This window comes from Drosophila novamexicana, unplaced genomic scaffold, assembly GCF_003285875.2.
Source record: "Drosophila novamexicana strain 15010-1031.04,08,12 unplaced genomic scaffold, DnovRS2.1 tig00000108-arrow-pilon, whole genome shotgun sequence".
Taxonomy (NCBI): Eukaryota; Metazoa; Arthropoda; class Insecta; order Diptera; family Drosophilidae; genus Drosophila; species Drosophila novamexicana.
Window position 1 is genome coordinate 4,033,162 of NW_020824772.1, and position 16,186 is coordinate 4,049,347.

Genomic DNA, 16,186 nt, shown 5'->3' on the forward strand with positions numbered 1-16,186 from the left:
TTTATGATAGTAATAATATTTGATGCAAGCTTTAAAACGTTAAAGTGAAAATAACTAGAAGAAAGGTAATATAGAATTTTTAAACCACGGACACGGCCTTCACATCTCGAATATACTCCTCGAAGCTCTTGTCATCCAAAAGCCCAGGATCAAAGTCGTTTATAATTTGCGGCAGCACTGGATTATCCAACATTGTCGTATGATTGCCCTCAATTACCTTAAGCGTAACTTTACCCGAAGTCAGCTTTGATACACCGTAGTCTTCTTCGATATCCTGCAGAGAGACTTCAGCGGGGCGTACTAGCGTAATGGGCGATTTCAGGTCTTTTACGCTGTTCGAATCGAATTGTGCAGCACTTTTAACTCTACGGAACATCGCCTCGACCATTGCTCTGGAGTATTCTTTGCTGTAGACATTCTGTTTGTCAACATATTCCATGAACAGGTCCATTTTCTCTTTGAGTGTGTCAAGCTTATGGAAAACTAGAGCTGCCGATTCCTTGGTTTCCTCTGGGAATATTTGGTTGACAATACTAGAGAAGAGCAAGTTATATAGATCGTTATCCGTGAAATTTGCACCCAAATGCAGGTTCGTAAGTCTTGTTAGGAAGTGTGGGGCACCGTCGATTAACAGCACATGCCCACGGAAGCCCAAGTTCTCCAGCAGAGCCGCCAGTTGGAGAGCCACATAGGAGCCATAAGAATAGCCAATAAGGTAGAATGGATCTGACGGTTTCAGTAGCGCTTTAACATGCTACGAAGAGAGAAAATACATTTGAATTCAAGCCAAGTTTAGACAACTGGTATGGTGATGTTCTAGGATTCTTACCTGCAATGCATGTTGAGCAATTTCACTGACGGTCTCCAATTCAGCAAATTGATGGAGCTGTAGAATATTCGTCCTGCTTTTCAAGCTGGAGCCTATTTTATACCATGCTTGACCGGCAGTACCCTCCATGCCGGGTATTATGATATTAGGTGGAAGGCTTTGCTTCGAAGATGCCGCTTGTGTTTCCAACGGATACATTATTTGATCACAGTGGGCTTCGTCACCCAGGTTACGCAGCAGCAAGTCCATGCCCAAGATCTTGCCTTCAGACGCGAAAATCATTTTGACCGCATCCGTATCCTTCTCCCTGGATTCCATAAACTCTTGCAGCTTTTGGAAGGTAAGTGAACGCAGATCCTGTGGCGTCAGTACGAGCTCAAAGTCACGCTCGAGAGTTTGCTTGATTTCAACGGCCATAAGGGAGTCCATACCCATCTCGGAGAGTGTTGTGCCAAGGGACACAGACTTCAGGTCACGTATGCCCATTATGTTCATTACCGTATCGATAATGCTCTCGTTTCCGGAGCGTCCTGAGCGCTTCTCGGCAACAACCATGCTCGCCACAATCGCTGGTTCTGCACTGAGCAATGTGTCCAGCTCCTGTAGGCACGACGAGATTCTTTGCTGCAGCGTTCCACCAATTTCCATGTCAATTTTATCCTCAGCCATGTCGGCGACCAGCCCAACCTCGCCCACGGCACCCCATTGTATGGCCTTAGCGGGAAGTCCCTCCCTATGGCGGCACTCAATGATGCGCTCCATGACAGAATTGGCCATGCCATAATTTGTTTGTCCGGCATTTCCGCGACCACAGGACACGCTTGAGAATACTACGAAATGCTCCAGTTCAGGACATAAAGTGCGCGACAACACATCCAAATGTTTGGTGGCAATTGCTTTCGGCGAGAAGCTCTGTACAAATTGCTCAGCATTTTGATTGGCAAAGATGCCGTCCCGTAGTGCCACAGCCAGATTGAAAATGCCGCCAACTGGACCCAGTTCGGCAGCAGCCAACAATAGATTGCGACAGCCATCGAACGTAGATATATCGGCCGTGTTAATGACTATTTCGCAGCCGTAAGTCTTCCACAGCCTGCGGTTAAATAGAGGAGCATTGTTAGGATCATGAGAGTTAAGCTATTAAGCATATACATACGCAATGCGGTAGCACTGATAGTCCTTGGTGATGCCACGGCTAGAACTCAACACTAGCTTGCGTGCGCCACGTAGAGCCATCCAATCGGCTAGCTCCATGCCGAAACCACCCAAGCCTCCGGGAATAACGTAGGTCATATGTGGTTTGAAGTAGACTTGACTAAGGACGCGCACCGGCAACGTTTCTGCTGCTTCGGGAGTGTCACGCACTTTAATTATGACTTTGCCAATGTGCTTGCCACCAATCAGATGCCTGAAGGCCTGCTCAATTTCATGAGCCGGAAAGACTGTCACTGGCAATGGCCGTATAATGCCGCTGGCAATGTCCGCATCAATAAGTTTTTTCAAATACTGCAGATAACAATGGATGAAGTTGGACTTGATATTGATATGTGCACCAAATAAATACCCAAATATCTTCGTCGGGTGCCACCAACAGACTATCGGCTAACACAGCATGGAAGGTAAGCTCTTTAAGGAAACAGCCCAAGCCCAGCTTGCTATCGTTGGCCATATCGAATTTACCAATCTCCAGGAAGTGGCCCGATTGTCCCAGACAGCGCACTGAAGCCAGCAGCTTGTCTTCCGACAAGGAGTTCAGCACAAAGTCTACACCCTTGCCATCAGTTTCGCGCTGCACCATTAGCTCGAAGGACGTATCACGGGAATTGCCAATGTGGGATTCTATGGAAGATTTCGTTTATATTACGTTATTTGCATAAATAAGAACCTGGATAGGTTATGCTTACCTTTTAGCTGTGGGAAGGTATCCAACAGGAATTTCTTCTTTTGGGGTGTACTGCAGGTGGTGAACACCTCCAGATTGTAGGCCAATGCCACACGAATGGCCGCCAAGCCAATACCACCGGTGCCAGCGTGTATAAGTATGCTCTTGCCCTTGCGAATGTCGGTGGCCATAAAGAACGCATAATATACAGTTATGTAGACAACTGGAACCGTAGCCGCCTCCTGCAGGGACCAGCCATCGGGAATTTCCCAGATGAGCTTTGAGGGCTCCTCCACATAAGAAGCAACGCCACCTTTGACCACCATGCTCATAATCCGTTTGCCTGTTTTCATGTTGATGCCGGAGTATTCAAAGCCCAGCACGCAACTTTGATCGATCCGGTTCGCTCCATAAAGTTCAACTGCCAAACGACCCGTGGCGAGCATTACGTCTCGGAAGTTCAGCGATGAGTAGGCGATCTTGATCATGCAGTCGTTGGGAGCCAGGGGTCCTTTGAACCATCGCAATGAAGACAAATCTCCGCGTTGCATCACATTTCCATAGATGTGATCTAATCTAGGCTTGACCTCATCATTCACGGGCAGATGAAGATGCCTGAGACTGCCCCAAGCGCCCTATACGAATAATTTACTATAAACTATCATGAATATGGATAATATAATTAGTTACTTACATCTCGATAAATGTTGAAGGCCAGGCCCAATGCAAATTGACTCGAATAGAAGGGATCCGCTAGGCTAAATTCGGGTGCATTGGGATCATCGATGTAGAAACAGCTGACCATATTGCCATCGGGCTCCTTTCGCAAACAATTTACCAAGCCAATCAAACCGTTCAGTTCTTCCTTGAATGCGTACACAACAACAGGACTCTTGCTGCTTATGGCGGACTGCACCTGACCTATCCACTCAAAATTCTTGTCATTGTCAGAAACCTTGACGACAGTCGGTTGTATTTGCAGTTTATTGGGCACCTTTTGGAGGAGTAGGAGCACTTCCTCATTGCTGTCAATTGGAATTACCGTTATCAAGCGGAATTGTTCGGGCAGTTTTAAGCTGCTTAGGTTCATCGTGGGTCGCTCTCTGATCAAGAGGAAACCATTATCAATGAGCACCTTTTGGGCATTCTTGATAACATCCTCGTTGAGCTCGCCGCAAATGCCACCCGCCACCACGAAGTGGTAGTTGGACAAAGTGGACAATTTTCCATTTTCTATATGTATTCCAGGCATATCTTCAATCTTCCTACCGGTCAAATACATATACTCTCCGGTTATAACTGGCAAATCCTCAATGGCATCGGTGAACTTGTCCAGCACAGTGTCTCTACCATCAGTATCCACCTCCACCAGTTTTATCTTCAACACTGGAACATTCTCAAGGGCGAGTTGTACACAGATACGTGCGGCATTCGATAGAGCTACTTTTGGAGCTGGTAAATAGGGCACAAATTCGTATTTCTCCAATACTGGTATGCCTGGTGGTCTGCGCCTTTGCACTGGGCTGGCATGGAGTCCAGTCAACTCTATGCCACCCGCTACAATGCGATTGTACTTGTGATCCACGTACACATCAAGAACTCGATTCTCGGGATCCATTTTACTCATCAAATCGAAATGATGTAAGCCATTAATGCGCAGCTTGCGAATTTTCGTTGGCAGCAGAAGGGAGCGTGAGTCCGTGCCCAAAATATGGATTTGTAGCATTGCATCCATAAATGTTACCCAGTTGAGGTTCCACTCGACTTGACCATATAAGCCATCCGAGCGAGCGCTCCTTACCGCACGGAACCCACCGTTGTAATGGTATCCACGCAGCTTGAGCTCCTTGTAAAAATCTTTTTTGGAAACCATCGGGAATTTCGATTCCTTTTCAAAATGATAGACTTCCGGTATGGTGGGACTTTCAATCTCTCTGATTGTGCCTGTGACCACTAAGGCACCAGCATCAGTTATCTGAAAATAATGACGAATTAAAGAATTAAAAGTTATTTGTTAAAATGCGTGTGCCTTTTGCTTACCTCAAAGTGACCCGTGCCATAGTGAATCATTACATTCAGCTCAACTTGTCCATTAACTGACATATTTGTGGCTCGTAGGAATTGCACTTCCTCAAATTCGACTGGCACGTCCATATAGCTGGGTCCATGGTACATAAGAGAGAACGTCTCCCAAACGTATTGCAAATAGCATGTGGCGGGCACCAGAAATTTGCCATCTATGACATGTCCACTCATAAATTCCTCATTATCACTGCTCAAGTTGACGGAGAATACTCGTTCCCCGCTGGATTTAGTCTTCATATTTTCATACTTGGTTACAAACCAATCTTCGCTGTGATCCCAACGAATCAGTGAACTAATGCTCGGTGTGGACCGGGAGACTGGGAACTGAACTTTAGGATATAGATTTGCAACAGGTACCATAACACCGTTTTGGTATAATCTGCAAAAAGTTAAACAAAGGGTTGCTAGTTAAATATACTTAAGCCTAAGATATTTTCAATAGTACTTACTTGCCAAGAGCTGTCATAAAGAAGAGCGCATTGTTCTTGTTTCCTCGGTGTGTGAGCGGAATATGAATACCATTTGGCATGGATCGCTTGAGAATAGCGCCTAGTAATCCATGTGGAGCAATCTCAATAGTCAAGGCATTTTTCGGCAGCAGAGCGAAAGTCTCTTCGAAGAGTACACTGTTCAGCAAGTTATTTGTATGATATTCGGCAGAGCATAGTTTACGTTCCGGATGCTCCCAATCGCTCTTTGGAGCACTGGTACTTAGCCACTTCTCTGACCTGGGCTTCGGATGTGGTATAGTCTCCTTCATGTACTTGAACAGTGGGGGGCCCATGAGCGCAATATATCTTGAATGATACGCAATATTCGAGCAGGGCACTTCTTTTGCAAATATGCCCTTCGATTTCAATTCAGCCACAAATCGTGTAACGTCGTCGATTGGGCCAGAGATGGTGCAGGAGTCGGCACCATTGTGGCAGGCCACTTCTATGGATTCTGGGAGCATGTTCTTAATCGACTTGTAGCCTATGCCCACAGCAGCCATCGCACCTCTTATTTTTTCACTGTCCACACTGACTCGTCCACGATAGTAGGAGGCAAGTATCATTTGCTCAGCCGTAAGACCTCCATCTGCATAGGCACAACCAAGTTCTCCAACAGAATGACCAATTATGTAATCGGGTTCCAAATTAAGTGAACGCAAAACGTCAGTTAAACCGATTTGGACTGCGGCGATGCCGACAAACGAGTGCAAAATATTCTCGTAAATGGCAGGATCACTTGATGTAAGTATATCAATGAGATCAAGTCCCTTCTTCGCTAATGTCTTGTGACATGCTTCAATGGACTCTCGGAAACGTGGTATTACCATCAGCGAGGAACCCATTTCGTTCCACTGTGAACCCATGCCGCTGAACACCCAGACAATGGGTCGCTTTAGACCGGTATAATGTTGCACATCTTTAACCAGGGCCTTGGTCGGTTCCACGCCGTTGTTGGCAAATATGCCATAGCCGCGAAATACCATGCCGGAAACATCTTCCTCCTGAATATGTTGCAAGAGTCCAATAAACTCAGCATCCAAAGGTTTCTTTTCGATTGCATTGAAAATCTCATTAACAGCATCTTCCGTTCGGCCGGCCCAAGTCAGAAGCCTGGGTAGATTATCTTCAGGCAAACCAAAATTTACCTTTGTCTTGGGAAATGCTTTCAAGATGGCATGGGCATTGGCACCACCAAAACCGAATGAGTTAATTCCGATGTAAGGCTTTGGTAGAAGAGTGCAATCCTTGACCACAATTAAACGACCCTCCGAAAGTGCCGTAATTGAAGGTTTCACTTCGGTAAAGTTAATATTGGGCGGAATTACTCCGGTTTCGAAAGCCAAGCAGGCCTTTACCAGAGAACAGATGCCAGATGCGGCTTCCGAATGTCCAACATTTGACTTAACAGAGCCCACGAGCAATGGTTCATTGCGTTGGCTGCAGAGCACATTGTCAATTGCCTTGCACTCTTCCGGATCACCCACCACGGTTCCAGTGCTATGGGCCTCCAAATAGCCTAGGTCATTTGGGGTGACGTCAATTTCCTGGTAGAATTCTTGAAGCAGTTTCTCTTGAACCTTGCCCGAAGGATAGGTAATGCCCTCCGGCTTGTAACCGTCACAGTTGGTTTTCGAGTAAATGACACTTGCGTAGACGCGCTTTGCATCTCGCTTCCTTTGCAAGAACATGCAGTTGATTGTCTCGGAGCGCGTGTATCCACTTGCATCTTTGTCGAACGGACGGCAGAAGCCATCGGGAGCCAAAACACCAAGGCTGAAACAAGATATAAGTATATTCCATACGGAATATGGAATGCCATTAAGATGCTTACCGAGCAAACTGAAGCGTCACGAAGGGATGAAGCAACAGATTGGAGCCACCAATAATTGCGGCGTCAATTTCACCATTCCGAAGAGCACTAAACGCATTGTCAAGTGCATACATTGAACTGGAGCAAGCCGTGTCAAGCAAAAACGATGGACCCTCCAAGCCCAAGCTGTAAGAAATTCGATTGGCCAACATGGCCCGACTGCAACCGGTGATGCCAAAACCACCAGATGACACCTTCTCATAGAACCAGGTTTTCTCCGATTCGGATATACAGGATCCAACATAGACTCCCGTCTTAGTGCCACGCAGACTTTTTGGATTTATGCCCGCATCAATGACCGCCTCGTACGCCGTCTCTATCAGTATACGTGTTTGCGGATCCATGGTATGGGCTTGCTTAAAGTGCACCCCAAAGAATGTGGCATCGAACTTTTCAAGATTGCTGATCTTTCCAGAGCGCTTGGGTATCTCTGGATTGAAGTGACGCCAACGACGCTCATCGTCATCTACCATGTCAATCTGATGCAAAGTAAAGGTTGCGAATCAAAATAATGAGTTGAGCTTCGATTCCGAAATCGTTAGTTCGAGAAATGTAAACTTTGTTCTTTTAAGTAAACTATTTTTTTCGTAACAAATTTAGCCGATTCATTTTACTTTCCAATTTATATTCAACAGCTTGGTGACTTGAAAAAGTTTTAAACTATTAAAATTTGTGTTATTTTTTGCAGTATAATGCTAAAAGTATTGCCTATGATATATCCAGAAAAAATTCGAAATACGCGAGAATTGTTTTTATTTGGAGGCACAGCTAAGCTAAATAAGCTTAATTACTTGGACTTAAAGTTTTTTTTTATGATATTAAATTTTAGTTAATATATTTATATTATTGTCAAGTGTTGTTAATAATAGTATATCTCTTGCACAAGTTGTGTTATTGTATGTTTTGTTGTAACGAACCTTGTTATAAAGATTGTATTCATATTCCGTTATGTTTTTCGAGTTGGGAAATTTTCCGGCCATTCCGGAAATAACAATTTCATCACCATCGGTCTCAGGAAGAATTCTTGAGTATTTTTTGTGCTTTTTCAACAACATTTCGGTAGCCATTTTACAGAGTTTAAATCACTTGTTTAATTACAGGGATATTGTTGTTTAAAATTGTTTGATTATCCTTTAAGTTGTATTTTCACTTTAACACTATTATAAATCACAATATGTTTTAGGCTTGCGTAATCCAGCGAGAGTGTGCGACCGAATTGCCACACAAACATCAATTAAACCCACAACTTTTCCACTAGCTGCTTTTATACACTTGCTGGGTGGGCATATTACAAATTCCAGAAGGAATAAAAATGGTGAATACTTTGACCACAAACACTCCCCAGTAATTAAAGTCAACGAATTGCATAAATAAACAGCTCATTTCGCGATGCACTGTAAATTCAAAGGCTATCACATTTAAAGTGCACAAATCCAGGTAAGTAAATAATAAATGGCACGATTATTTAATATATACTACATAACTATCATTTTTAGCTTTTCAATTAGAAATATGTACAAAATTTGAAATTCCTTGGTGTTTTTCTTTTCTTATTAAAATCTGGCAAAAACTTAAAACTAATGGATTACGTGTGACACGTTTGGGCTGGGATTTGCATAAGTCACACGTTTTCAAAGGCCGATACTCTTGGTCACTTTTCTTTCATTTTGCGCCATTACGAGAATTCTAAAACCTCTATTGTGTAAGTCAATACTTGGAATACCACACACCCAGTATCTTATTTATATAAATTTCAACTAAATTTTAATATGTCTTAAGCCTTGTGTTTCTTTTTTAAATTAATAGATATTATTAGATCCGAGTTGTTGTGGCTATAAAGGTTAGAGAATATTAATAATAAATTTCATATTGTTTAATATAAAATGTATATTCATGTATTGGAAACATGCTTTAAGTTTAGCCTGAGAATACCAATCAAGACAAACTCAGCTCGCTTTTCATGTATTTCATCTATGCGTAGAGTATTATTGGAACGACTGTGTAAGGTACAAAGCTGATTCCATGTTTTTCTTCTTTTTTTTTTCACTGCAAATCAATCAAGTATACGTACAGATGTACGTATGTAGTTGCCCGTTTCGATGGGCTTAAATTTGTGTAATGCTTTTAAAGTTAATGAACTTGAACAAGCCGCTTCCACCGGCGAAATGCAAATCAATGAGTCGTTCGTTGAACTTCTTTAATAGAATGCGTATGCATATGCGACTGTTGCCAGTCTATAATAATATAATATACGATTTACAAGCATATGCCAACACATGTTGCATTTTAAAAACTAGAAAGTATCGCCAGCAAGTTTAATACAAAGATCGGATCGAATCACAAAAGTTCTCGCCATCGTCCTTAAAAACAGATTTTATGTCTGTATTTTTTTATGATCGTGTGTATCACCAGCTCCTTGCTAGATGTGACCATTTATTTCTTTAGCAAATTCCCAAAGTAGGATATTCTCTGACAAAATTTCCGAAGATTCATAGCTATTTCACCTTTCATTAATAATGCAAGGTAGTTCTTGTAGTCTTGAAAACAGTTTTTTCAAAGGAATTCGTAGATGCCAGTCAAAGTATTGCTGGTGACAGCGAGCGGCAATCTTTAATTGAAGAGTAAACTTGCTTTCAAGAGTCCCACTTTTTGCTACACATAGTTGCAAAACTTAATTTCTTTTTTACTTTTTATTTGAGTGTAATTTGCATGGGTATCTTTTTGTTGGTGCAAAACTCTTGCGTGGTGCAGCAAATGTGCTCAAAGTTTCTGCTGCTTACATATGCGCATACTTTTGTATATACACATTATGTATATGCACACACAACAATTAAGTCCAATTTAAAATACCGAAATAACATGTGGCAAAAAAAAACATGCATGTCCATTTTTTTTTATGACAACAAAGAACAAAAGAAAATACTTGCAACGATTGTTGCTTATAATTTGCAGAAGTGGCTTGATTGCGGCCAGGAAATGCCCCAAGGACTTTCCACAATCAATGCCAATCAAACATTTTAGATTTTTCATACCTTTTCTACACATGCATGCGGGCGTGCGTGTGTGTGCATATTTGAGTGTTTGGCCAGAGGCAACACATTCTGGCCGTCAGTGTCAATCCAAATATTTTTTAAAAAACCGTTGTTAGCTATGCAAATAGCAAAGTTCAGCTTAGGCATAGTCAATTCAGCTTAAGCCCTAGTAAGCCCTACTAAATATAGTTGAAACTATTTGAGCCTTTGGTTAAGTGTAGCGAGTATCTCAATATTTATGGTCTGCAATTTATAGAGCAATCTAGAATTGCTTGCTTTAGAATTTTGTTAAAAAACTTCAAGGATTATTATCATTATTTGTACAAGGAACTCGAATACTGATCCTAGTTATTCAGCTAAGTGAATTACATAACTTATCTACCGAGTAGTGAAAAATGGGTTCATTATTAGTACTCATAAGGATATAAGGCGTTGTACGCTTTCTAACTTTTAAATAGCCCTTTCCTACAAAGCCGTATCTTTTTGTCGTTAATTTGCCTGACTTACAGGTTGTCTAGTTAGGCCGACGACTCATATACTGGAAACTACTTTATAGGACTTAACATTATCAAGAGGGAAAAATTCTTATATTTCATTAGACCTATGTGTATTCAATCAGCTATATTATTGAAAATACAGGCTTGGGGCATTGATATATTGACCGACTTATACACAATTGAAGGCCCTACTATTGAAGACCTGTGAGTGCGATACAAACCCCCTAAACCGGTTTCTTTTGATGAGCGGATCAAAAGCTGGATTGTGGATTGTGACGTGTGACCATTGTGAAACGAATGTGAGAAGCTCTCTGCGCGCTTTCATTGTAGGTTTACGATTAGCTCTTTGGATTATCAGACTGGAGCGCGAGAACTAACACGCTCAAAAGCTTTTACTCTAAAGCTCATCGCTGGGCATTTCTACGAGTGCGTCCAATGTATCTGATTTGCTCAAAGCTTTAAGCGGTAGTCTTTAATGAAATTCGCTCGCGTGCACAGCTCTTGAGTCGCCGATTGGATCTGGCTGCAATACGGGCTTACAAGTTTGTCTGGCTTCCATAGATCTTGAAAAAAGTCAAGCGCTAATCAACGGTTGTGGGGCTTTTTGACCAAAAGTCAAGGTTATCGAAACTGCACAAGTCAAGGTTGGTAAGAGTATCTACATTTTTGGCAAAAATTGTCGCTTTTGGGAAATGCCCCAATGAAATCGCTTTGATTTCATTTGACGTCATTGTTTACTTAGAATTTCCAGCTGAATTCAGTCGTAACTATTGCTACTCTTTTGAGCGTTTATTTATAAAATATTTCAACAGGTACGAGTGAAGAATGAAAACTTGCTCTCAATTAAGTTGGTTTTTTCCCCCTTTTTATAGTGAGATTAGAAACGAGTCAAACATGATTCGCGGGTTTTCATTAAAAATTGTTTATGTCTCTATTTAAATATTAATTAATTAACCCACTTAATTTTTGTGTTTGTTTGTTTTGTGCTCAAATTTGTAGTAGTATTCTTTAATCATGAACTATTTATTAGGCAAATTCGTCTACCTTATCTGGTCCACTCTGAAGAACTTTTTGGAGCTATGACCTTTTTAAGTAAAAATGTGATTAAGAATCTACTTTTTGTTAGGTGAAACAGAATGGGACTACATAATCTCGCATGGGCTACAATAGCCATTTTGTGCATCTCCTGTGTGTGTGCCGCTCCACAACAAGCTACAAATGTGGAAAAAAATATTCAGGAAATATTCAATACAAATCCCGGTGTACCGAATCAGCCGGCACGCGGTGGCTTTGCGGAAGTGGTGACACCCGTTCCCGTGGATCCCTCGAGTCCACTGATTGATTTTACATCCATCAGTGGCAAGACGGCAGATTGTAATTGCGTGCCTTACTATATGTGCGATCCATCGACGAACAGCATTACGGAGGATGGTTCATTTGATGGCTTTGGAGTCATTGACATTCGCTTTGGCGATGATGATCCTGTTTGTCCCTCATCGGTGGACGTTTGCTGTGCCGGCAATCGCACACGCCAAGAGGTTCTGAACCCAACGCCTTTGGAAAAGCGACCAAACCAGCCGCGAGGCTGTGGAATTCGCAATGTCGGTGGATTGGACTTCACACTGTCTGGTGCCACGCAGAACGAAGCCGGTTTTGGCGAGTTCCCCTGGACAGTTGCTCTTCTGCATGCCAACAATTTCAGCTACTTCTGTGGTGGCTCACTCATCCACCCACAAGTGGTGCTCACGGCAGTGCACTGTTTACTCACTCATGCGCCGGGCACATTCCTAGTCCGAGCTGGCGAATGGGATGCACAAACTACCAAGGAGCGTTTACCCTACCAGGAGCAAACGGCACAGCGCATCATTTTGCATCCGCAATACAAGGTCAGGAACGTTGCTAATGACTTTGCGCTCGTTATCCTCTCACAGCAGTTCACATTAGACGATCACATCAATGTGGTTTGTCTACCTGCCCAGGGTGCTGCCGCCTCGGCCGGCACCACTTGCTTCTCCACCGGCTGGGGTAAGGACGTCTTTGGAGCCGCTGGCAAGTACAGCGTTATTATGAAACGTGTACCGCTGCCCGTCGTCGATTTCAGCACCTGTCAATCACAGCTGCGTAATACGCGACTCGGGCCCAAATTCGCCTTGGATCGGTCGTTCATGTGCGCCGGCGGTCAACGTGGTGTCGACACCTGTCAAGGCGATGGTGGTGCGCCGCTTGCGTGCCCAATCGGATTACCATCCGAAAATCGCTATCAACAAAGCGGCATCGTGGCCTGGGGTATTGGATGCAACGATGCAGTGCCCGCGGCCTACGCCAATGTTGCCTTGGCTCGTGAGTGGATCGACCAGCAAATGCTGGCCAATGGCTTCGGCACGACTACATATACAGCGTAACTTGCATAAACTAAGATAGCTTATAGCTAAAGTCTCTTATTCGCGAATAAGATAAAAACAAAGTCAACTTATAAATAATAAAAATGTTAGCAATCTACAATTCTGACCATAAAGTAAAACGCAAGGCAAGTATGATGTGACCATTTCTTAGAGCTTTAATGTGAAATGACAAAGCATTTGGCTTTAATTAAGAACTCTGACGGCGGCAAATTATGTTAAAGATGCAAAGAAATGCGCCCTTAGACCGAAATGGTGTCAAAATTCTTCTCACCTCAAACAAGCCCACAAAGTGTTGCAATTATATTTGTCATGCATGCACAGCATCTGCGGGTAGTCAGAAGAGCAGAGCAGAGCAGAGCACAAACACACCCACACACACACACACACTCGTATCTAAAGCAAAGGACTGCAAAGCGTCGGAGATGGTTGCACCTGCGTTTGAATTGCAGCTTCTGGATGCCTGGTACAGCTGCCATGTAATGCCAAGCCGAGTCTCATTTCAGTTGTAACCGTCCCCGAGCGCGCTGCTCGTTAACCGTGCACTGTGCGAAGTATAAGGTGACTGAGTCACTGTAACTGTAACATAACATGTGCTTAACCCAAAAGCAGACGCACACTATCACCAAGCGGTACATGCCACCCACCATCCACCATCCACCAACCACCCACCACCCAATCCCTCAACCAGCAACCAGCAGTCGCCAACAACCACGCAACATCCGACACCCCCTCCAACGACATGTTACAGCCTAATTGCAGTTTTTCAAATGTTGCAGTTGCTTCCAAAAAAATTAGGGTCATGGAATTTTAAAGGCGCCTTTGCTATTGGAGTAGCTAGGGCTTAAAGGGCCACAAGCGCGCATTGGCCGTGGTTGGTTGGTGCCGGATGCATTGAGAGCCAGGCAGCATATTTTATGTTATAGGAATGTCCGCTCCAGGGAAGCACTTGAACGTTAGCTTAAATGAAATTCCCATTATCGCCGTACAGAGTGCAGTGAAACAGAACGCCGAGCGGTATGCCGGACAAGCATTAAAATTTAAGCGTTTATTACCATCTTAAGAAAATGAAATTAGCTGCTAGCTAAATCGCATCCAATTGGCAGTTTTTAAAGTATATTTTAATATGCGATTGCACATCGCCGTTTTCTGTCAAGTGTCAGTCGGTGTTGGCTTTAATGAGCTACTCCTTGAGGCTTAAGGGCTTAGGCAGTAAATTGTTAAGCATTGACGACTCAAAACCCACTTGAATCCGGAATAGAAATGATTGGCATAACGACGCTCAACCATCTGCGGCAATAATAAGTTAAAGAGCATTTACCAGCAGACACGCCCGGCAATGCCCATCTTCACAGTCACCACTTACCCATTACAACATTACCCAATCCTCTGGCGGGGCTGGTGCTGGTGCTGGTGCTGGCGCTGGCATGACTTAGGCAACGGCAAAAGTTTTAGCATAGGGCCATCACGGGCTGCATAAATTCCATAAGGACACCGTCAACCTTTTGCCGCCCACTCTACCGCACGCCCTCTCACAGCCTATGCGTCGATGCCGGTGCTTAGGCGTCGTAAAATAGTTGAAATATTTGAAGAACTTTTTCTGACTTAATGAGGGCTTAAATGGCTTGCATATATGCAATTATTAGTTCCTGCTTTTCAACTCAGTTTTCAAAGACTCTTTTAATACCTATAGATATTAATTGCTTTCAATCAATTTAAGGATACAAATCAGGTAAATTGTGGTTTCCTTACTAATCGGCTTTAATTTGAAAAAAAAAAAACTAAGGGAATTTCGGAGTTTTTATACACATGTAGAGAGAGTATTACAATTTTGTCATGCAATAAGTAACGCATAGAAGCAGATATCTTTGACTCCATGCAGTGTGAATATCCTTGATCATCATCAACAGGCGAGTTGATATAACTATGTTCGTCTGTCCGTCTACTTATTTCTTTGCAAACTAGCCTCTTAGTTAAAAGCTTCAAGCTTGGCATAGGTCAAATAGCTCTAAAAGGAACAATTGGTCGGCATGTAGGTGCTAGATATTTTCACCAAACGAGATTCACTATTCTCACATACCTGCAAGGCCGTAAGACAAATGTCTTCAAGGGTATTAAGTGTTTGGCATGACAAGATTGCTTTACTTTCTGGTGGTGTTTATATTTTAAAAGCATATAAGTACTTCTGCCTTTTATGAACTTTTTTGACTGTTTTGAACAAATTTAATGGGGAAAAGGCAATAGTTTCTCCTAGAGCGCCTGTTTTCGCTTACAACTCCGACTTACAAATTAAATATACGAAACTTTTCGGGCGAACTAACACAAATTGGAAGCAAAAACTGATGGCATCGTGGACTGATTGGCGTACAGGAGCTGAACAGCAAAGCGGACAAGCTGCCGTGTACAAATACGTGAAAGAAAAGATGAAATTCTCGTTGCAGAAAACTGTTCCATTAATTTTTACATACAATGACCTGAATCAGCGTTTTTGGTGCTTCGCCTCCTTGCCCTGCTGGGACAACGTCGTGGGCGTGAACCGGGACAGTGACTTCACCAATTACTGTGGGCTGAGCATGCAGACGTGAGTGCGGCTAACGCTTGGTTCCCAATGAATCCGGGCTCAGGTGGGAGTTTGCGCATTCGCCATTGCAGCACAGCATCATGCAATGTGCTGGCGCTGAAGCTGAAAAGCGTCGCTTGGAACGTGCAGAGAATCTAAAACAATTTGTAAAAAAGGGATGTGGATAGCAACAGGAACGTGCAGGACGCTTGAAATTAAATAAATTATAACACACCGATGATGATATACCCTTAACAGGTCTATTAGATAAAGTAGTCATCAAATTTGAATCTCGAGTTCATGAATTGCCTGCTTATCCTTGTCCCTAAAGTATGTAGAAGTCACATCGATCCGGCTTATTCTTGGGTGCGTCTAGCTTCATAAAATTGAATTAGTAACATTTGAAATACGTCATGTCACAAACATCCTGAGTCAGTTAATATGCACTTTGCTGGACTATACATGAATAAGCCGGCCTGTCAGTCGCTTACAATTTTGCTGGCCTTTCATTTGCAGCAGCAGCAGACTAAAACAAGGC

The 16,186-nt window shown here is 43.0% G+C and overlaps 2 protein-coding genes across 3 annotated transcripts; one reads left to right on the top strand and one right to left on the bottom strand.

Annotated features, from left to right (window-relative positions):
- Positions 1–3: 3 nt before the first annotated feature.
- LOC115772004 (fatty acid synthase) lies at positions 4–8,290 on the bottom strand. Its single transcript, XM_030717935.1, has 10 exons — positions 8,078–8,290; positions 7,122–7,639; positions 5,246–7,063; positions 4,752–5,175; positions 3,406–4,686; positions 2,734–3,346; positions 2,394–2,668; positions 1,986–2,335; positions 830–1,922; positions 4–754 (listed from the first exon to the last, which is right to left on the bottom strand). Exons 1-10 carry the CDS (start codon positions 8,225–8,227, stop codon positions 80–82), a joined length of 7,197 nt encoding a protein of 2,398 aa, XP_030573795.1. The 5' UTR covers positions 8,228–8,290; the 3' UTR covers positions 4–79.
- Positions 8,291–11,177: 2,887 nt separating this feature from the next.
- Positions 11,178–13,194, top strand: LOC115772076 (phenoloxidase-activating factor 2). Of its 2 annotated transcripts, none has more exons than XM_030718027.1 (2): positions 11,178–11,333; positions 11,816–13,194. In XM_030718027.1, the coding sequence occupies exon 2, from the start codon at positions 11,826–11,828 to the stop codon at positions 13,089–13,091; it is 1,266 nt and encodes a 421-aa protein (XP_030573887.1). In that variant the 5' UTR covers positions 11,178–11,333; positions 11,816–11,825; the 3' UTR covers positions 13,092–13,194. The 2 variants fall into 2 exon arrangements, with proteins under 2 accessions (XP_030573887.1, XP_030573889.1); XM_030718029.1 differs by having other exon boundaries at positions 11,825–13,194.
- The last annotated feature ends 2,992 nt before the right edge of the window (positions 13,195–16,186 follow it).